We start from the raw sequence: 22,446 nt of genomic DNA, 5'->3' as shown, positions 1-22,446 counted from the left end.
TTTAATTTGCCAGTACTTTGTGTTGGGGTTCGCTCTCAGCTACCACTAAACCAAAGTTCAACTCAATATGGAAAAAAATAAAATTTAAAAATCTATGAGTCATTTTTTTTTTTCTTTTAAGCTAACGTGGCCATCTTCACTTTTTGATGTGATGGAGAATGTTCTCAGCTGTGACCTCACCAAATTTCATCTCAATATATCTTTTAAAAACAGCTAAGTTAACGTACTTTTTCCCCTTTTAGCTAACGCAGCGAATGTACAACTCACTCAGCTACGGCCACTCAGTATTCATTCGTTCAACCTTTATTTATACACGTTAATCCCATTGAGCCTCAGGGACTCATTTACAAGAGACACCTGATAATTATATATTTTAAAGAGATATCACAGAGTTGAACTTTGCGGTTTTTCCACTTATCGCTGGGGGGCGTGGTCCCAACCCCCGTGATAAACGAGGGACTACAATACTTTCTGCTAGGCTACATGCACATCGGCGCTATCTTTGTCTTTCTGAGCTTTGTTTATATGCAGCAAATTAACAGCTTGTTGTCTCCAACCGTACAGAAGTGAAGCCGTACGGGCGTTGCTAGAGTCGGTGCAGTTATGGGTTGTTTGGATGAAATCCTCCCAATCAAATACTGGTTCAAATCCCTGATCGTTGTGTCAGCTGTAAACAAAATCAGATCCCAGCCCCTGTAGCACACCGATGGAGCAATCGAGCTTTTTGACAAACGGCGTTTGTCTTGATGTCGAGTGTTTACTCTGACGGGAAACTGTTGTGGAAAATAAGAGCGTTCTGCTGCAATCAAGAGATCTTTTTCCTCCATTTCTCTTCTTTCTCTCACACTAACGCTTCCCACTCAGCTCGGCTCTTTTCTCTCACTGTTGCCATCGATCTGCACGCCGTCCCGCCCACTCCACCTGACCCTCTTCCACTTCCTTCTTTTACTCCTCCTCATTCTCCTCTTTGTTTCCCCTCCCGTCACCATTTCTCTTCATCACTCTTTCGTTTGCTTATTTTATTCTTTTTGTTCTTTCCTTCCGTAGATCTTTACCTCATCATGTGCTTCCTCTTTGGTCCATTTCTGTCAGCAGGAGTCTCCCCCTCCTTCATCAGAGTCCTTCTCGGTGCCCTCTCTCATCAGTTCACCTTCCCTTTGTAGTCCCATAACTGGTCTGCATGTTTGGTAGATTATGACACAAATGTGATTAAAATTATATGTCAGAAGCAAAAACTGAGGTAATGTTACACAGAAATTGTTTTTATGTTCGGTTTAACCTGACACTGCATTTTAATTTGAGGAGGACGATTCAGGAGCCGCATCTTATTTCTGCAGCTTTGAGCATATATATCAGAGAATGTCTAAATATTTATTGTAATAAATTGTGCTGCAACATTAACCCCCCCACCTTTTCTTTTTCCAGGGGGTCGTCAGGGAAAGATGCCAGTGACGGCACTGGAGGCTTTTGACCTGGAGACGAAGAGCTGGACGCGTTACCCCTGCATCCCCAGTCGGAGGGCGTTCTCGTGCTGTGCTTCAAACGAGCGGAGCCTCTTCAGCCTGGGGGGCCTTCAGCAGCCGGGGCCACATAACTTTTACTCCAGACCTCACTTTGTCAGCACCACAGAGGAGTATGATCTGGATCAAGGTAAGCGGTGATTTATATAAAGTTCTCTTTTTACAACACATCTACAGAGCCGTGATTGGCCAAAGTGGTTTACAGAATAAAAGCAATAAATGCAACTTTCATAAAACACTAAAAATAGAAACTGAAGAACATCAAAGTTCATGCTCAATAATCCAACCATGTTCAGTCGGGTCATCTGAATGGTTTCATTTGTTGCTGAGATGTTTCAGCCTTCATCCGAAGGACTTCTTCAGTCTAAGGAGCCCTTTGGTGGACTTGAGGAACTTTGGTGTTTTGAACCACTTGGCTGCCTTAGAGGAGTTGATGGGGGAGAGGGCAGGCACCAGAGGCAATCACCTGCAAACTGTTTTTTTGTTTTTTTTTCCACTCCGGGAGTGAGCTGTTTGTGGGATTCAGTTTGGTTTGGTGGGCTCCTTAAACTGAAGAAGTCCTTTGGATGAAGGACAAAACATCTCAGCAACAGAAGAAACTGTCCAGACTGAACATTGTTGGATTTATACCTGGATAAATGAGCATGAACTTTGGTGTCAGGTCATTTTTCATTTATTGAATTCCTTTTGATGAATGACAAAACAGCTCTACAAAATAAATAATAATAAAAATAATAAATGAAAAACAGTCCAGATGACCTGACTTTATTGGATTTTGTTACCTGGATTATTGAGCATGAACTTTGATGTTTTGAAACACTTTGGCCATGGCTGCCTCAGAGGAATTGACGGAGGAGAGGGCAGGCCCCAAAAGTCATCTTATCACCAGCAAACTGGGTGGTCCATTATGGGAGTGTGCTGCTTGTGGCTCCTCAGACTGGTGAAGTCCTTTAGATGAAGGACAAAACAACTCAACAAACAAACAGAAACCATCCAGATGACCTGACTGAAATGTATTGGAGAGAAGCTGAGACCAGAGTTATTAAGGCTAAATAAAAAGCAGATAAAGCTAAAAGCAGCAAAAGTCAATAATCCAGTCCATGCAATGAGCATTTACAGAATTATGGGATGCAGATTGTACTGCTTAGCTGAAAAGCTGTAGCTTTTCTTAATGAGCATATAGACGTTTGGTTTCCTTGGTTTTCATAAATCTGTAAAGAGGTTTATTTGAGCCCTGAAGATCCATAATTTGTTGAATTCTGCAGTTTTTAGAGCCCATTCCTGGGACGGTTTTATTTATGCACATGATTTTTACTGATTCAGTTCAAGTTCGTTTGATAACCTGAGAGCAGTTAACTGGTCTGCCACACTTCAGTGTATCGCCATGTGAGCGCACGTCTCCTTTTCATTATGGTAAACTCATTTAAGACTTTTTCTGTTGGATTCATTTTATCCCCAGAGGTTCACAACGTTGTCCGAGTTTAAAAATATGAAATGGATACATTTTTTTTTCTTCCACACTCCTTCTAGAATAATTAACTCTCTCACAAATGAGAGAAACAGAAACTGAGCGCTTCAAAACTTAATTGAATCCAAGAATCTCTCGTTCCTCTGGATTGTAGAGCACTTTGTGTTCTGAGTGCATCTTGTTCTTCGTGTTTTAGATTTATTCTTTTTTTCAACACTTTTAGCAACAATGTTTAATTAATCTGAGCCAACATAAGAATAATCTTTCTACATAAACACTTTAGGTAGGCCAAGCTTTAGGGATGAAGTAACAACATTTATTTATTCTTGTAACATGCCAGTGAGTATTACGTATTAGTTGTACCCAGGATTAGCCGATATGAAGGTCTTTTTTTTTTAGCAACAACAAAAATAACTTCAGTCCTGCTTTTAGTTTTGTTTTACTTCCTGAACAGATGCAAAAAAGAAAGGTCATTTTCGTTTAGCTAAAATTAGTGGTTGGTTTTCTCACAATACATTTACCGTATTTTTTGGCCTATAAGTTGCACCTTTTTGCTTAATTTGCATACTCTATGACTTAGACGCTGAAGCGACTTATTTATGTTTTTTTCCATATTTATAAACCCATTTTTGGCTGAGATATCGTTTTCATTCATTCTGACTGAAAATATTGAACACTAACATTTTCAGCTGATAGATGGCACACAAGTAGTATGGCATGCTGTTGTCATGTAAAAGGTAGAAGCAGCTATTAATGACACAATCGGTTTGCCATAGCCTGCCACCTTCGTCCAGCTGGAGCAACCGTCAAATCAGCTGCATTTAGCTGCACCGCACCGGTGAAATGCAGCTGATTTGACCATTGAAGTGCATTTATTAAGTAAAAGTTCAACAGACACACCTTTACTATAATTTGGAGCAAACAAGTAATTATTTTTAAGTGTTAATCTTGTTAAAGTCCTCCCGCGCACGCTCCCGCGGCCGCCATTTGGCATCCAATCGATTTTTGGCACAACACCGGCCCACATTTCCAGGTTGTCCGCGGTGATGCACAATAGATGAGACTTATAGGCTGGAAATATGTAATCCAAAAAAAGTTAAATCAGGTCCTCTGGATGGTTTCTTTTTGTTGAATCGTTTCATCCAATGGACTTCATCAGTCCGAGGAGCTGCAACAATCTTTTGAACCACTTTGGCAATGGCTGCCATAAACGAGTCGGCGGGGGAGAGGGCGGACTCCAGAAACCATCTGAGCACCATCAAACTGGTTGAACCACTATGTGAAGGTGCTATTTATAAGACTGAGTTAGTTGTGACTCCTCGGACTGATGAAGTCTTTTGGATGAAAGACGAAACGTTTTAACAAGAATAAAATTGTCCAGAGAACCCGACTGAACTTTGTTGGATTTTTCTACCTGGATTATCGAGCATGAACCAGGACATTTAATGTAATGTTTCAGATTTTAAATACATCAAGAATGGGATCTGTTCCATCCTCAGAACAAACTCATTCATGGGACGATGGACTCAGTTTAGTCAGATCTGCTGCTGATGAAAGGAAAGACGATGAATGAATGAATCACACACTCCAATGAAGTGCTTATTGTGCTGGTTGTGAATCAATTAAAACATTCCTGCAAAAAACATATCTGAGCAAAAAAAATTAAAAAAATAGGGTGGACTAAGAATACAGGGTTTAATAAAGTAAAAATCCTTAGCTGTTTAAATCTGCTGCAACAAATCTGTCTTGAACTTCATATAATTTTCAAATGTTCCCATATCCAATTAAATTGCATGAAGAACAGGATGGTTTGTGCTATGAAGGATTTTAACTAGTTATGTTGTGCTAGCCTCACACCTCGTCTAAAAAGACGACTACATTCACATTAAAAAATGTTCCACAGGGAGCATATATAAAATCATAATCACATACTTTTTCTAAATGTATGTTTGTTTGTGGGGATCTGTAGATAGGAATCATTCCCGGTTGCAGTGCAGGAGAAGAAAAAGCTAAGAATGGAAACTGCAGAGTAAAAAACAGCAATGATGCGTTTATCTACTGGAATATGTTCTGACAGTACACGACCTCAGGCCAAAGAGCAATTTAAAGCAAAATGTTGTGCTGAGTGTCGTGTCCAGTGCTAACTTCCAAGCCCAACTCATGATCCAGGAACTATACAGACCCGTCACCGGCTGTTGGTGTGTTCCTGTCAGTTTACTGACGATCTTGATGATGTGATCAACAATCACTTGTTTGTTTTTTTTAACCACTTTGGCCTCGGTTGTCCTCCGGCTGTTTCTGTTAGCAGCAAGTCGGCCACCTAGCCTAAAGCATTTGATCATTGTACACCATGATTGATTGTTTTGGATGTGTGTGCTTTGTTTGCACGTGGTAAAAAGTTTGCTTCTGAGATTCCAACAGGAGGTTGGCTTGAAGTGAGGCAGGTCTGGCTGGCGAGCCGCGGACTGACAAAGTCCACCAGGTGGGGGATGAATTCTCATTTAAAGAAACTGGTCCAGATGACTTGATTTAACCTTTTTTTTTTTTTTTGCTTAGAAATACAATTGGTTTGCATACACTGCTGTTGTGTACATATATGTACTGGATTTTCTTTAAAGTAAAAGGTACGCAGCAATGAGTGCAGTGGATTTCCGCATACAGTCAGGAAATTCAGGCGACACAGACAGCTGCAGACTCCACCGATCCACTGCAGGTGATGCCGATTGGATTATCAGTGAGAATAAATCAGTTTTGTTCCCTGCTGTATCAAACAGAGCACAAACGTAATGCACGGCATCATATCATGATCTGTTGATAATACAACTCTGCAATCATTTTACCATATGGGTTTAGACTTACAGCTTTTAAAGCCTTTTTTTTAAGCTTTGCACAAGGAAATGTAAAAATCTTGAATAATGAGGTTTAAACAATAGAGATTACAAAATATCAGCAATACTGATAATTTGAATTAAAACCAGGCTATGACATGCTTTAGTGTGCAATTATGAAGTTAAATAGGTGAATATAAAATGTAAATATTTTGAACAACGGTGTTTTTATCGTTTAAGACCCTAACTGAGTGTTTTAATTTCCAGCATCGTTCAACACTGAATCAGTTTTCAGTCCCTCAGAGCCGAAAAGCCGCCTGTAGCTTCAAAAACGTTCAAAACCCAAGCTGTGGTGATCCATATCTTACAACGCAAAGCCAGAGCTAAAATAATGCTGCAGTGAGTCGTGATTTGAGTTAACGTAACAACAATTTAGTGCTTGGGGGAAGAAACAGTAAATCATGAAAAAAGTAGAACAGTAAAATATTATCTCTGACAGGAAGCCAAACGGGATAAATGTCTTTGTGACACAGTCAGTTCAGTAATCTCTTTTTTATTGAAACTTTGTATTGTTAATTTAAGTTCTGTATCTTGTTTAGTAAAAAAAAAAGTCTGAACTCAAATGCAAAAAACAAAACTCAGAGGCCTCAAAGGTAAAAAAAAATAACAAAACTAATTTATTAACAAAAGGCTGATGTGACAGCAGAAATAATCAAAAAATCAGGACTCAAAGGAGGAAAAACCCTGAATGGCTCATGAGCACAAGGACAAACGCTTTTAAAGGAAACTAATGAGGGAGGAATGACAACACCTGGGGAGAGACGATCAGGTGAGAGTGGGAGGAGCTGAGTACACTGGGGAAAACACAGTGGAAACATAAAACAGATACCTGAATCACATAAATACTGAACAACAACACAAAAGACGTGGATCATGACACCGACAGTTTTTATGTCCTTTCGTGAACCTGATATTGTTTTCTTCAGTTTGCTGGTGGAAAAAGGCTCCGTTAGTTTTCTCGTTTCCACCTGTGATGCACTGAAGGGTTGGAATCAGAAGAGTGGGCGTGGAAGACACCATGGCGGCCATGACCAGCAAACCATTAAGTTTGTTATTTCTTTAATTGTCTTTAAATACAGAATTCCCCATTGACTTTGTCAATCTGCTAAAACACACACACCAAAAAAAAACATTTTTGTTCTGTTGCTTTGAAGAAGCCAGCTGAAATTTGGTCAGGTTATAGGTTAGATTTATTTGTCATGTGCAAAATCAACACAAGGTCAACAGTGTAATGAAATGATTAGGACGAGAAGAACCGTCTCGACTCGCCCCAAAAAACAACAACAAGAAATATCAAAGCATACAGCAAAAATACTAAAAATATACTACTAACATACTAAAAGAAAAAAAAACTCTTAAAATACTAAAAAAAAACATGTAAAAAATACTATTAAAATACTAAAAAAACCATATGAAAAATACTATTAAAATACAAAAAAAACATATAAAAATACTATTAAAATACAAAAAAAACATATAAAAATACTATTAAAATACTAAAAAAATCAAGGCACCAAAGTTGAAAAAGAAAAACATTTACAGTGTCATTCAGCTAACAGTGAGGTTCTTTCAATATCATGGTTCTGTTCTGTTAGCGGCGTGGTCTCTTAGCAGGTCCAGTCAGCAGCTTGATGGTAATAAGGACCGCAGCAGCTGCCCTCACAGACCGCAGTCCAGAACCGGATCTGGCAAACAGAGAACAGCCCAGGTTTTCCCGCGGAACTGAACCGGTCCATAGAGTTCGGTCTGTGGAGGCAAATGGAGGCTAGTGCTAGCAGCATTAGCAGGTTCTGCTAGCAGCTTGATGATAGCTGCCCTCCCAGACCATCCTCCAGAACTGGGTCCAGCAGACAGAGAACATCCATGGTTTTCCCCGCGGAGCCGAACAGGTCCGTAGAGTTTGGCTGAGAACGTTCCCCATCACGTAATGAATCCAAAATTCAAGATGGCCACCATATCATTTCCTGCAAACATGTTTGCACAAGTCTGAACTGATGACAAATTTAAATAAAGCAACTGCATTACTTGGTTTTGGTATCAAGTGCATTGGATGACTGTGGTTTACAGAAATGCTCAAAAGAACTGCAGTTTGTCTAAAGAAATGTTCATAACAGCACCAGGTAGGTAAAACATCAAAGTTTAGTTGTCTAAATGCGGAGTGTGGTCTAAAGGCAGCTCTGAGGTTGAACAGGGTAAAAACATGGACTTTACTGTCAAAAAGATGACTCACCAGGCTTGTCAGAGGTATCACTGTGATAAAAGTGTGACACTCTGACAGTCAAAACTGCAGAATGCTCATGCACCTTTCAGGATATTGTCAGATTTCTTTTCAGGGAGCCCAGCATGACCTGGAATATATATATATATATATATATATATATATATATATTCCCTCAAACCATCTCAAATTATGGTTTAAACGTTGCATCGCCCTATAAGTCGCATCAGTCCAAATATGAAAAATCCATAAATACATCTCTTCGCCATATACGTCGCATCTATTATGCGTCACCGCGGACAACCCGAAAACGAGGGCCAAACCTGGAAACGTGGGCAAGTGTGCCAAAAATCGATTGGCTGCCAAATGGCGGCCGCAGGAGCGTGTACAGGAGGGCTTTAACAAGAATTTAACAAGATTAACACTTAAAAACAATTATTTGTTTGCTCGACATTATAGCAAAGGTGTGTCTCAGTCTAAGTTTTCCTCAGTAAATACACTATGACGGTCAAATCAGCTGCATTTTCAAAAGCCGATACGCGGAGACATGAATGCGCAGAGGGTAACTCACTGTGCATTTCTTTGTAACTTAACAAGATAACCACCTAAAAACAATTATTAGTTTGCTCGACATTATAGCAAAGGTGTGTCTCATTTGAACTTTTACTTAATAAATGCACTTTAACGGTCAAATTAACTGCATTTCACCGGGGCGGCGCAGCAAGATGAAGCCGATTTGACAGTTGCTCCAAGCAGCGAGCAGAACCAAGGTGGCACTATGGCAAGCCGATTGTGTCAATAGCCGCTGTTACCTATTACATGATACAACGGCATGCTATACTCCTCGAGTGCCATCTAGTGGCTGAAAATGTTAGTGTTCAATATTTTCAGTCAGAAAGAATGAAAACGTTCATATCTCAACGATAAATTGGTTTATAAATATGGGAAAAAAACATAAATAAGTTGCTTCGGTGTATAAGACAAGGTGTGTAATTTATGCAAAAAATTGCGACTTATAGGCTGAAAAATACGGTATTTGCCTCTTCAGTGAGTAATTAATGACTGGTTACTCGTTGATGTACTGCAGTATTTTTTTGTTGTGGGAAAGCCCAAACTAGTTGCTTTGTTAATTCCAGATATAGTAACACATGTTTTCCTTTACGGGCAGAACATATAAAGACCATCCAATACAGGTTATTTATTAATGCAATCATTTTATATAGATTTTTTTGTTCTATTAAGTAGACTGTTGACCTCAGTTACATTTGTTACTTGTTTTTTGTTTCAAGTTTGTTTTTTTATTAAGGTGTTTGATCCTTTTGTCTTTTTTTTTACTATATACAAATTATTTTCTCGTACAACATTTTTTTGTTGCTTGGGAGTTACAGTTTTATCTCTCAGTTGTTGTTTTTTTTAAATTCCTGGCCTTTTGGGTGTTTTCTTGCTGATGTGCAGGAGCAGCGTTACTGTGACTGACGTGTTGAGATTACAGATCGAAGCAGAGACGCAGGAGATGAAAGTACCGTAAAGTTAGCCGTCAAAGAAAAACACTCGCATCAACAAGAATATTTTCAAATGAAGTGTTTGTGGCAGCGAAAGAGATAGAAAACCACAAGGAATGATAAAAATGAATAAGAAGAGCAGCCTCGTGTTTGATTTAGTGATTCAAATCATGAAAAATAGTCTTGTTTGTGAATATGAAAGGCACTGTTGTCTAATTACGTGCTTTAATGGAGGTTATAACCCTGTAAGTCTTTGAAAACGCTGAGCAGGTTGATTACCTGTTCATTTCCTAAAGTTACTGAGCGCTTTTAATCAAGTGATTTGCATTTAAACGTTCTGTACGTCAGCAGCCAGGGCTGTAAAAACGCACCGAGGCATGCAGGGTTAGTGGAGGCTCGGGCTCGAACTGTCAGCGAGTCATTTCTGTGACAAACACAATATCATAGGCTGCTAAAAGCAAAATGAAGCTAAAGTGTTGCATCCATTGTAGACAGATACTTACAGGCAGTTTGTTTGAGTTTAGCACACGTGCAGACGTCATAAAAATAGAAACGTAAGCAGATAAATGCGAAAATAAACAAAAAGAATGAATAACGCAACAAGACGGTTTGTATCTTTTGTGAAAATGCAGCGTGAATGCTGAATGACGGCAAACATTATCTCAAGAAGCTGAAGCTGAGCAGGTGAAACTAAAAGTGAAACGATAGCGTAAAGCTAAAACAACTGCTAAAATCTAACAGGAGAAAAATGTTTGTTGAAAGCTAAGAAGCAAAATTCAAGCTAACATCGATAAAACGGCAACTAAAATTTTAAATTAGCATGAAGCCAGATAAAAGTTAAAAACAGCACAGTGCTAGTTAAAAGCTAAAGTAACCCAAAAAAGTAGCTAAAAGATAAAAGTAGCACGTGGCTAGCTAACAACTTATAAAAGCAGGATGTTAAAACCTACACCAAACATAAGGTCAAAATTAAGCATCGTAGTCCTACGCTACTTCGCGGTTCGTTTATCGCGGACTCGCTCCATCGCGGTATTTCAAAGTAAGATTGGACATGACAAAATTGGCTGATTGATGGATGAGCTGCACGATCGGCATGAAATTTTGTTAACTTATTTAGCATCTGCTGCACCTGTGTGCAGCCCACAGTACAGGAGAAACTTGCTCCTACTGCTCCTCCTTCCTCCTCTGCGGATCTCTGTTCTGCAGCGGAGAAGTGGGCGTGGCCTAGAGCGCATAGCGCAGCCGTGGCCGAGAAGAGGCAGGGAACTGAAATCATGACATTCTGTGCTCTATTAGAGCGTTTAGACTTTAGAAACATTGTTTAGAATAATGCAAGAATATGGGAAGGGTTTAAAATGCCTTCATACGTTATATATATATATTATATATACTTTGCGGTTTTTCACTTATCGTGGGGCTTCAGGGTACCGATCCCCCGCCATAAACGAGGGACTACTTTATGCTAAAGCAGATTTCAAAGAGAACAATGATTTTTACAGTGCAAAAGAGATCTCCAAGTGTTTCTATTGTGAAAATATAAAATGTCAAATATAAAAATATAATTAAAAGGGTATAAAGGTTACAAAAAACTAAAGTTATGGCATCTGTCTTCTGAATGAAAATAATATTTTGATATATGAATGGCTTAAAACGTATAACATATGCTGTCCAGCTATTTCTTATTTACAATGAAAAAAATTTAAAACAGGAAACAGCAGAATAAATACCCTGGTTCATGCTCAATAATCCAGGTAGAAAAATCTAACAAAGTTACATCAGGTCCTCTGGACGGATTTAAAATAATACTAATAATAATAACTTAAAAATAAATTAATTAATCATCCATCCATTATCTTTTACCCGCTTCTTCCATTTTGGGTCACGGGGGTCGCCGGTGCCCATGTCCAGCAATCAATAAATGAATAATCAAAAATAAAATAATAAACATAGACATTAAAATTATATATATTTTTATATTAAAATTATAAATTAAAAGTAGAATACTGAATCAGTGTTCTCTCTATAAATCTAAAAGTTAAAAAAAGAATCTTATGAAGGACGTTTGGTGTGTGAATGCAAAGCTGTGTAACCCTTACATCATATTATCTTCTTGTATCAGTTTAATCAAACTAATCATTGGATGGATATTTACAGCTGGCTAACTATTAGTCAACCCAGATTAATATGTTCGACAAAACTACTCAACCCTAAAATCACAAAACCTCCGTGAATTTCACAGATATTAAAATTTGACATTAATACATGAGAGTGATCAACGACTCATACTCCAAAAGTTAAAAGAGCTTGCGAGATTTTGTGATTTCACATGAGATTGTGCATAATCTCATTTTAAGGTTCGACCAAAGTGGTTCTTTCTCAACATTAGATGATATGACAAGTAATTTTGTACATCTTTCATTTATGTTAAGTCCTTGTAAAAACAGAAACAAGCCGTAAGTGGAGGTTCTGTTCTCACCTGTTCCACTTTTTTTTTTTTTTTTGCCACTCTGTGTTTCAATCACTTCCCCTCTGTCAGCCCGAGCAGATTACGAGGTTCATTACCCAAAGTAGTTATCTAGTGCTTGTTCAGGAGATTGTGATGTTTGTGAAATGCAACAGGTAACCATAGTGATCCGTTCCTCCTCGCGTGTTTTAGTGAGCAGGCAGCAGAACGCACCGACTGCAGGTGATAGTCACATGCATGAACATTAAACTGATCATCCAACTGCTGCAAACAATTATCTTGAGAATGAAGCAGAATAGGTGTGCATGTTAACTAAGATGCTGATTAAAAGACCTGCTTGTTTTTGACAATTAGGAGTAGAACAGTCAATCACACACAGCCTTTAAATAGACCCTTGGGAGTGCTAGCACTGATGGTGTGTGTGTGGACATCTTCTACAATGGCAATAAAATGCTCGTTTCAACCGAGGTTTGTTGTTGCGGCAGCGACTTACAGCTGAGGTGTGACGTGTTGGAGCATCTCAGGTGGAGAAGCTAGATGGAGGGAGAAATAAATTCATTATGCGGTGCCATATGTTGTGCTGTCATAAGAAGGCATGGGCAGAACATGTCATCTGTTCTGTTGGATCAGGCTGGAATATCTCAATGAACACAGAAGAATATTAAAATGCACCGTATGATTTTGGTCTTTGATTTCAAAATTCGAGAATGGGACATACTGGCAGTTTTGACTAGACCTTGTTATTGAGCTAGCTTTTATCTCAACGATGACATCAGCATTGTACAGTTCTTATTTTAGGACAAATCCACAGATTTGGCAACATTTGAAATTCCCAACTAGATGCTGTTTTGGATTCCGTTGCTGGTTGTGAACACCTCTTATCCACCTCTAAAGCGCTAAAGGCAGCTGTGGTTGAGTGGTTAGGGCAGTCGGCCTTCAATGTAAAAGTTGGGGGTTCGATTCCGCCAGCAATCACATGCTGAAGTGTCCCTGGGCAAGACACTGAACCCCTCATTGCCTCCGACGTGCATCAGAATGTGATAAAGCACTAATTATTCTCTGTACAGATCTAGTAGAGTGCTGGATGAATCGGTAAATGAGACACAGATTGTTGTAAAGAGCTTTGAGTGTCTTGATAAGATAGAAAGGTGCTATATATATATATATATATATATACACACAAGTTCAGTCCATTTACCATTTGACTGCTGCATGGGCATGATGTGGGCAGAAGTGGACACCAAATCAATGCGCATGGCCAAGAATGCAGTTTTGCGTGATTGTGATGTTTGTATGTAATTAGGGTTTAATTATTTTCCTTACACACAAAAACTACAAAGGATGCACAACTTGATTGCACTGCAATGTAACCAGCTGTTCCAAATGCTCCAGATTTTATTAACCCTCAGCTGAACACACCTGTGACTCTGGTCTTGGTACTGTAGTGCTCGTTGGCTTTCTTCTGGACAGTGAACCGGTTGGTATAGACTTTGGAGTCAGACTGATATAATGTGTATGGTTATAACCAGTCAGCTTTTAACGCCTTTCGGCGGCGCTTCATGTCAAGACTAACCACCTGTGTTTACTGCCATCTGAAGATGAACATATGTCTAGTATTAGTCTCAGAAACAAAGGTCTGACAGTTACTTTCAATTAGCGTGCCCATCACAACGACAGCCTGGACTCTTAGAGGAAGTGTTGACCTGAGCAGATATCGAGACAAACGGGGGGGGAATCTGACTGGCTGACGGCAGGTGTGGCATGAATCTGTGCAGAATGGATTTAGTAATGAGCACTCAGTCTGTCTCAAGCTGTGCACGTTTTCATTAACCTTTATTTAACCAGACAAATCCCATTGAGATCACTGATTATATTTTGCAAAGGAGGCCCGGAACTGACGGCAGCCTAACATGCATGTTTTTGGACTGTGGGAGAAAACCCACACAGACAAGAAGAGAACATGCTAACTGCACACAGAAAGACCCTCGGTCTAACCCGGGATTGAACCTTCTTGCTGTGAAGCAACAATGCCAAGCACTAAGCTGCCGTACTGCCATGACATGAAAAGAGACTTTGATTTTCAACAACTAGCCCTCTAAAACATGGCCACATGGCTCATGGGTCTTTTGGTTGCAAGTACTCAGACTACAACACGTGATTCACCCATTTTCTTACAATTTTCTGCAATTTTGAGTCACTTAGTAATCTCCAACAGCAGCAGCCCACTCGTCAGCGGCTGCCTCTGATCCTTCAGCACTCAATGAAAATAGTTTGACCTTGTAAATGGATAAAAGTCCTAATCACGAGCCGACGTCTGAAGGAGTGACTAGCTCATTCAGACCTCACACAAGAAGCAAAAGTACCACTTCAGTTAGGTGCAGTAGGTGCAACAGATAATCGCTTTGATTTGCGATGCACCTTCATTAACATTTCAGGTCAAATCCACTCAGCCCTGAAAAGCATGAGTAACCTCAGCAAATCCCATTAAAACACAAGAACCGCGTGAAACGAAAACACAGAGTCAACACGGCTTGTAAAAGAAGCTGTGCGCAAATGTTAACTTTAGCATTGACGTGCAATGTGTTTTACAGAATTAGAGTTTGTAGCCATGTTTTGTCAGCCATTTTATCCTTATTTGCAGAAAACAATATAAAGACACTATATCAATGTCAAATTCCTGAACAAAGTCGGCATCATCAGAAGCAAGCGTCAGTGCTTGTGTTTAAAGTTGATTCAAATGACCAAACCCAAAAGTAGATTATGTCAAATCTATCAGACGGGATAAAAGCTTTTCTACTCAAGCAGATAATGGTCTTGATGAAGTAATGCACCTCAACATGGTAAGATATGTAGTTTGGACTTCTCACCATTCTTTGTGAATATGAGAACACACATATGTATATACATATGGTTCATAAACATTGTTTTTATATCTATGATGTTTTGTTCTAAACAGTATAAGGCTGTTTTAATGTACACCAAACAAAAGCTTGAGACGGAGGAGGATAAAACTGTTGGGTCCAAGTGGGGGCTAGTGGATTGGCAGCAAAGTCTGACTCGTTCCATCTCAAACTGGTGCTAAACGCTGATAAAACCAAAAGGGATGTTGTTTTCAAACAGAATGTTGGTGCCAGCAGTTAGGGCTGGACGATAAGCCCAAAACTTTCATCACAATACATTTCTTAATTTCAGTCGATAACGATATAAACAATATAAAAGCCTCAGAAAACTGTACAAATAAATTAATGTTCACCTTTTATTGTATTTAGTCTTAAAAAAATTGAAATCACCCTCAAATAAACATAAAACTCTCAACTTTGTTAATATTAATAGTTTTAACTTTAAACAACAACATAACCATAACCCATGCAGCAAATATGTGTTTCTCTTTGATACAGCTGGGGGTGTTGTTTCAGGGACACTCAAACTTTTATTGTGCTTCATCTTCTGACTCTCAGCATCTTCTATCGAGTGGAAACTCTTCAAAAGTTAAATATGTTCCCACCTCTAGTTGGAACGACTCTCCGGCACATTTTGCAGCACACTGACTGAAACCTGCAGTTTATCGGATCTTAGAAAGCCGAACCACTTCCACACCGCCAAATTAGTCTTTCCTCTCTTATCAATTACGTCATCTGCTTTCTCTTCGCTTGTGAAAGCTCGTTCAGTCACATTCTGACGGTCATGGGAACTCATTTTGAAGCGAAAACTTACCACGCGTTGGAGGTTAGCATAGCCTGCTACCACCGACTCCTTCTGGACTCGAGCTGTGTGTGTGGTGTACGTCACCACGCACTTATATAGTTGTGTCGCAGCTTTTTCTGTCCGGGTTGAAACTGAAGTGGCCGCTTCAACCCCAACAGAAAAATAAATGTGTCATGAAACGCTGTAATCATAGCATAAGGTATATTGAAGATGCGCTGAAAACTCATATTGTGATATATATTGATATTGAATTATTGTCCAGCCCTACCAGCAGCTCTTCCTCCTAGCTTTTTCATGCATGTTGTTCCTATTGAGTTTGTGGATTCTTACAAATATTTGGGGATTTTAATTGATGCACAGCTCTCTTTTAAGCCTCATGTTGAAAACTTGATGAGGAAACTGAAATCGAAACTGTGTTTCTTTTTCATAAATAGATCTCGTTTAACTCTGAATGCCAGGAAACACCTTGTAGCTGCAACTTTCCTACCGGTCATCAACTATGGTGAAATTATTTACATGAATGCCCTGCCACCTCCTTGCAGATGTTGGATGCTTTCTACCATGGTGCGCTGAGATTCATAACTGGTTGTAACTACCGCACCCATCATTGCACTCTGTACTCATTGGTCAGTTGGTCATCATCTACACGTACGCTCTCGCACTGGTACATGTTCATCTATAAATCCCTCCTTGGTCTGCTGCCTTCTTATATCTCCTCCTACAGGTCACGTCTATGCTGTCTGTCTAAAACAGGTCTCTCTTGTAAATGAGCCCTCGTGACTCAAGGAGACTAACCTGTATAAATAAAGGTTGAATGAAAAACATTTTTAAAGGTGTCTCCCTAAATCTCCTTCTTGGTGGTACCATTGTTTATGCAGCTAGACCCAATGCTGATAATATGCTGTAATTTCAAAGACTTTCTGTAAATTGTTCAGGCTTCCTGCTGATTATGTCTTGTTCTACGTCTTGTTCGTTCAGGCTTCCTGCTGATTGCCTGGTTCTATTAAAACAGTATCTGCAGAGTAATATGGTTTGCAAATCAGAGGAATTCTTCCTCTCTGAGAGAAAGCCATGGAGGATGGAGGTCTCGAGTGATGACTCAAACCCCACCAACTGTTGGTAGACCTTTTGAACCACAGGCCTGTTTTTTTTTTTTTTTTCTCTGAATCATCCTCCTGCCATGTTTACACTCCAGTGAAAAATCCTCCCAGTACCGCTCTGACAGATTTCAAGATTTGATGTTTGGATGTTGAGTTTCTTTTCCTTCAGCTTTTCTGTTGCAGTTTGGAACATTGTGCTGTTGCTGAGACGTCTTTCTTCCCAGTGTGTGCCGCCATCACTCTTTTTACACTGCACAATGCAAAGCTGTGTGAACTGTTGCTTGGCTAGGGCTGAAAATATCAGGAACTGGGACAAAATGCGTTACTCACTATATGGAGACATTAGTGTGCAGACATTCAGAATGAGAATCAGCTTTATTGTCATTGCACAGGGCACAACAAAATTACATTTTAGTGCAGCCCATCCAAAGAACCACAAACAAACAGACACAGACTTGGGTAGACGGGGTGACTGAGGCGGCAGCCTCTGAGAAGTGCTCCTTCTTTGTTAGATTGGGAAAAGGGGATCACGAGGGAAGAGGGGCAAAAAAAAAAAAAACGAGCTGCACTGTGTCCCCGCAGGACACAGCATGAGGCTGCAAAAAGAAAAACAAGCACATAAAAAGCAACATAAATAGACATAGACGCATGCATGTGGAGTGGGTGAGGGTCCCAGTACAGGTCGCCAGGTGAGCAACGCCGCCAATGGCGCCCTCGCATCTCCTAGGTTGCTGCACCAGGGGAGGAGCAATGAGGGAGGCCAGTGAAGGCAGGATGAGGAGCTGGTATTATAGAAAATGAAGTCTTATAATTTGATGGAGTTTGTGAAGGTGAAGGACCTCGTTTAAAAACGTGTTTTTGTTCATTTCAGGATTGATTTTTTTGTTAATACGCAAAAGCAGGTTGGAGGAAAAATGGAATTTTCCAACAATATGATGTTTTCTGTTAATTCTCTGGGGTACTGATGTATAGAAGAAAATTAGGGACAGTTTAGAAATTAGGGGAGTGGTGGTGAAGAGGTGAGAGAAGGTGGAACTGTGATCAGAAGGTCACCTGTTCAACTCCCAGGACCAACATCAAAATATTGGTGGGAAAGGTGAAGCACCCACACCTGCCTCCACCCTCATTTGCCCTACTCTGGGTCCTTGAGCAAGGCCTTTAGCTCCCACCATCTGCTCCCCCAGGTGCCCTAGCTGGTAACTCCCTGTGTATCGCACCCCCCCACCCCCCCTTGAGAATGACTGTGAATGCCTACCAGAGCTGTACTGACTGACACCAACATCTTAACAGGACTATGGTCTATCTGGAAGTGCTTCATGGACAAATCTCACAGTCTTGTCGTCAAATGCATATGTAATGTGTCTAGGGGCGGGGCAGCCGACTCTGGACCTGAAGGTCCTGGGTTCGATCCCCGGTTATTGCACATCTCATGGTGTCTCTGAGCAGGACACCTAATCCCGAATTGCTCCCCGGGCGCTTACATAGCTGCCCACTGCTCCACCTGGGTGTATCTCAGGTGCAATGGGTTGAATGCAGAGAGCCAATTTTGTCTTTCTATGGGAACATACAATGATGACAACACACATCACTTTATTATTATCTTTATTATTATTTATTATGTTGTAGAGTTTTTTTTATGTCTTAAATCGTGTCCTGATAAGGACAAACTGTGAAGAGATCTTGTTTGTAATACCACTATCCTCTCCTCATGACTTTTTCCCCTTTTCCTATCTAAAAGAATAAGAGGCCGCGCTCTTAGGAGCAGCAGCAACGTGCACTCCGCCCATCTTTCAGACGACCGTACGAACATAATCTCACTGTATTTCGGTACAATGATAATAAAGCTTATTCTGATTCTGAGTCTGAAATGTTCACATGTTTCTGCACAGACTGCTAAAATGTTACACACTCGTTACAAGTCGGATGATTGACACCATGCAGCCACTTTGTTCACGACAGACAGGCCATTGAAATTTGCTGCACGTCCGTATTGCTCTTTAACTCTCAGAAATGGGACCCTGTCCTTGGCAGAGGCTGTGCTCTTTGAGTGCGCTTCAGTTTCTCATAATTCTGAGAACTTAATAAATCCTTTTAAAAACTTATAAATATCCTTGACCTTTTTTTTCCCTCTCTCAACATCATGAAAAGCTCTTTGGTTCTTGGTATATTTAAGAGAACGTTGCTTCCTTGCTTAACCACCTAATGTCTTGTCATAAACGTCCGAGTATGCCTCATTTTTCTGGGTCTGAATTGTAAAATCTCAAGTATTAATTACATTAAAATATTGCACAGACTTTAAAATATTAGCATGTTTTATAACATGATTGAGCTTTTTACATAACTATAAATAACTGCTGTGGAAATGCTTCTTATTGAAGACACTTAGACGTTGTCATGACAACTTAATTTTCAGACAAAGTAACGAAGTTCAAAAAACGAGAACAAACTGGACTTTATCATGACTGTATTTTGAGATCCATGCACATGTTTTCATAATCCAAATGCGCCCACTTTGTGTTGTATTTCCTCCAGAGGGCTCTTGCTTGAAGATTAAAGGTTTCTATTATATGTAGAACAAGCACCGCCCACAAAACATGAATATTTATAGGATTACTCAAACGCCAAAGATGCTCATTAGCATACCTCATACAAACCTGCAGCCTGCGTCCTCCACTCCTTCTATTTTGGTCCAGAGTGCCCCCTAAAGCACAGCTGAACAAGACTGAGCTGCAGCAATCACTTTGTCCAGAATGAGCGCAGCGATATCCTCTCCCACCCAGTAGGTAAACATTTATGTGTGGGCGCAAAAACTCCTGCGACTGGTCTTCATGCAACACACACTGCCATCGCTGCACGTTGAAGGAGTTTTCAAAGTTCTGGAAGCTGTAGACTTTTCTCCTTTGCTTTGAACATTTTGTCTTTGTTTTGTAAGGATTCAGATTAACCCGTCAATACTTGTAATCAATTGTAGAGCGTTTTTCATCCAGTCTGCACTGCAGCAACTGCCTCATGGCGAGTGTTGACGAGTGTGCGTGTGTGTTTGGGATGTGATTTTTTTTTTGTTTTTGTCTCTAATATGCAAAGATGTGCAGCACTGCTGCCTCACAGCAAGAAGGTCATGGGTTCAATCCATGGTTTGGACTTGGGGTCTTTCTGGATGGAGTTTGCATGTTCTCTTCGTGCTTGCATGGATTTTCTCCAGGTACTCCGATTTCAATTCAGTTCAATTCAGTTTATTTATTTAGCGCCAAGTCACAACAGAAGTCATCCCAGGGCACTGAACAGAAACACTCATATATATATATATAAAATAATAATTTAACATTATTTATCTGAGGGGCAGACTGTTTTGAGTTTAACTCCATCAAAGAACTCTCATCTTGAGCGAGCATGAAGGCGACAGTGGAAAGGAAAAACTCCCTCATGAGGAAGAAACCTTTAGCAGAACCAGGTTCGGGACAAGTGGCCATCTGCTTCGACCAGCTGGGTTTGAGAGGAACAGATACACAATGGCAGGTCAAGAATCACATGTTCAGATATAAAAAGTATCAAATGAAAATTATTCAATTTTAGCAAATCATTTAAGGAAATTAGGTCAATTAGTCCTATAGTAGTTTAAGCTTGAGGCAGCATAACAAGCCAACCCTAACTATAGGATTTATCAAAAAGGAAAGTCTTAATCCCAGTCTTCAAACTGGACAATGTGTCATCCTTAAGGACAGAAACTGGAAGTTGGTTCCACAAGAGGGGAGCCTGTTCTGCCTCCCATTCTGCTTTTGGAAACTCTAGGAACCACGAGTAAGCCTGCAGTCTGAGAGTGAAGTGCTCTGTTAGGAAAATATGGAACAATAAGATCTCGAATATAAGATGGAGCTAGGTTGTTGAGTGCTTTGTAGGTTAGAAGTAAGATTTTGAAGTCAATTCTGGATTTGACAGGGAGCCAGTGGAGAAAATGGAGTTTCCTCCACCGAACAAAAAAAGTGGCTGCAAATACTACGTTGTGCCCCCAGGGAAACTCCACTCCTCACTGTGACCTGTTAGTGTAGTCAGATTTATTTTTAAACTTTTTTAACCTTTATTTATACAGGTAGTCTCATTGAGTCACCACCCCTCAAGAGAGACGATTGGACAGCTATGTGAAAAAAGTAGCAGCTTATAGTCTGGAAATTACGGTATTTAACCAGTCATCTGCCTAATTCAAGAGTTTCAAATAATTTATTTTTTTAATACATTTATTTTTCTTCACAAGTTTTTGTAAGTAAAACAGTTCTGTTTACGCACCTAACATTTCACTGCAGCTGCAGTCTGACTAACCTTTGACCTGCTGCAGTAAGTGTTTGATGCATCCTTGACTTCGTTTTACATCATCATATTAAAACATTTGTGTGTGTGCATGTTTAATATTCACCATAACATTGTTACCATTCTGTCTGTGGCCTAATGGCATCTGACACTTTAAAAGCATCCCTCGTCTCCTCACATCACCCTGATGAAGTTTGTTCCGGCCTGCTTGTGCAGGTCGGTGCAGATTCATCATCGGTCTTGTCAGCCAACAGCTGCACAGCCGTTCCACCATATGTGGACAGCTACATGCACGCTCTAAACACTGATGTAACCCAACCGAGGACATCAGAGCGGGGAAGCCCATCTGATTGCGATTAACCTGGTTTTTAACACAAACATTATTTCTGCAAACACTGTCCCTGATGAGTCACACAACAAATTTACTGTTGTGCTCTGAACGTTGGACACTGTAATGAGAACTTATGACTCTGAAGATGAGAGAATGCAAAATTGTATTCCGGTAATGTGAGTCATTTGTCAGTTCTGCTGGAGCTGTATTTTTTTTTTCCATGAATACATTTACACAATTACAGGAGGTTATTTATGATGAAGAACGTAAGGGAGAAATGAGGACGTGTTGGCATAAAAAAAATACATGTTCATTTAAACTACAGACAAGAAATGAAATAAAATGTTGCAGGAAGTTCTGTTGCATTGTTACATTGTGGAGGATTTTAAAATTATGTTTAACTTTGTGTGTATAAATATAAAAGAAAAAAATATATATATACACATATATATTACATGGTTATGTATATTGTATATATGCGTAATATATATTGTGCGTATATAAGATAAGATAGAACATTATTGATCCCCAAGGAAATTGTTGCACTGTATGTGGGTGCAATATACACAGGTATGTATATACAGTAGTCCCTCGCTACTTCGCGGTTTGTTTATCGCGGGCTCGCTCTATCGCGGTTTTTCAAAATGAGATAGGACATGACACACAACTGGCTGATTGATTGATGAGCCGCACAATCGGCATGAAATTTTTATTTAAAATAAATTATTTTAAATTATTTAGCACCAGCTGCACCTTTGTGCAGCCCTTACTGCAGGAGAAACTTCCTGCTGCAGCTGATCAGCTGATCTCCATGCAGAGCGGAGAAGTGGGCGTGGCCAAGAGCGCTTGCAGGTGCCAAAGAGCAGAGGAGGCAGGGAGCTGAAATCATGACATTCTCTGCTCTTTTAGAGCTTAGAAACATTGTTTAGAATATATATATATATATAT

The 22,446-nt window shown here is 39.9% G+C and overlaps 1 protein-coding gene across 1 annotated transcript in view; it reads left to right on the top strand.

Annotated features, from left to right (window-relative positions):
• The window catches only part of LOC119417744 (kelch domain-containing protein 8B-like), a 128,806-nt gene that overhangs the window by 88,788 nt on the left and 17,572 nt on the right, over window positions 1-22,446 (top strand). The window contains exon 3 of the mRNA XM_037685027.1: window positions 1,426-1,650. Coding sequence (XP_037540955.1) covers window positions 1,426-1,650 — 225 coding nt within the window. The remainder of the gene's footprint in view (window positions 1-1,425; window positions 1,651-22,446) is intronic.

This window comes from Nematolebias whitei, chromosome 11 (genome assembly GCF_014905685.2).
Source record: "Nematolebias whitei isolate Nwh7 chromosome 11, NemWhi1, whole genome shotgun sequence".
Taxonomy (NCBI): domain Eukaryota; kingdom Metazoa; phylum Chordata; class Actinopteri; order Cyprinodontiformes; family Rivulidae; genus Nematolebias; species Nematolebias whitei.
The sequence above is the reverse complement of the archived record's forward strand: the minus strand, read 5'-3'. Positions and strand labels throughout refer to the sequence as shown.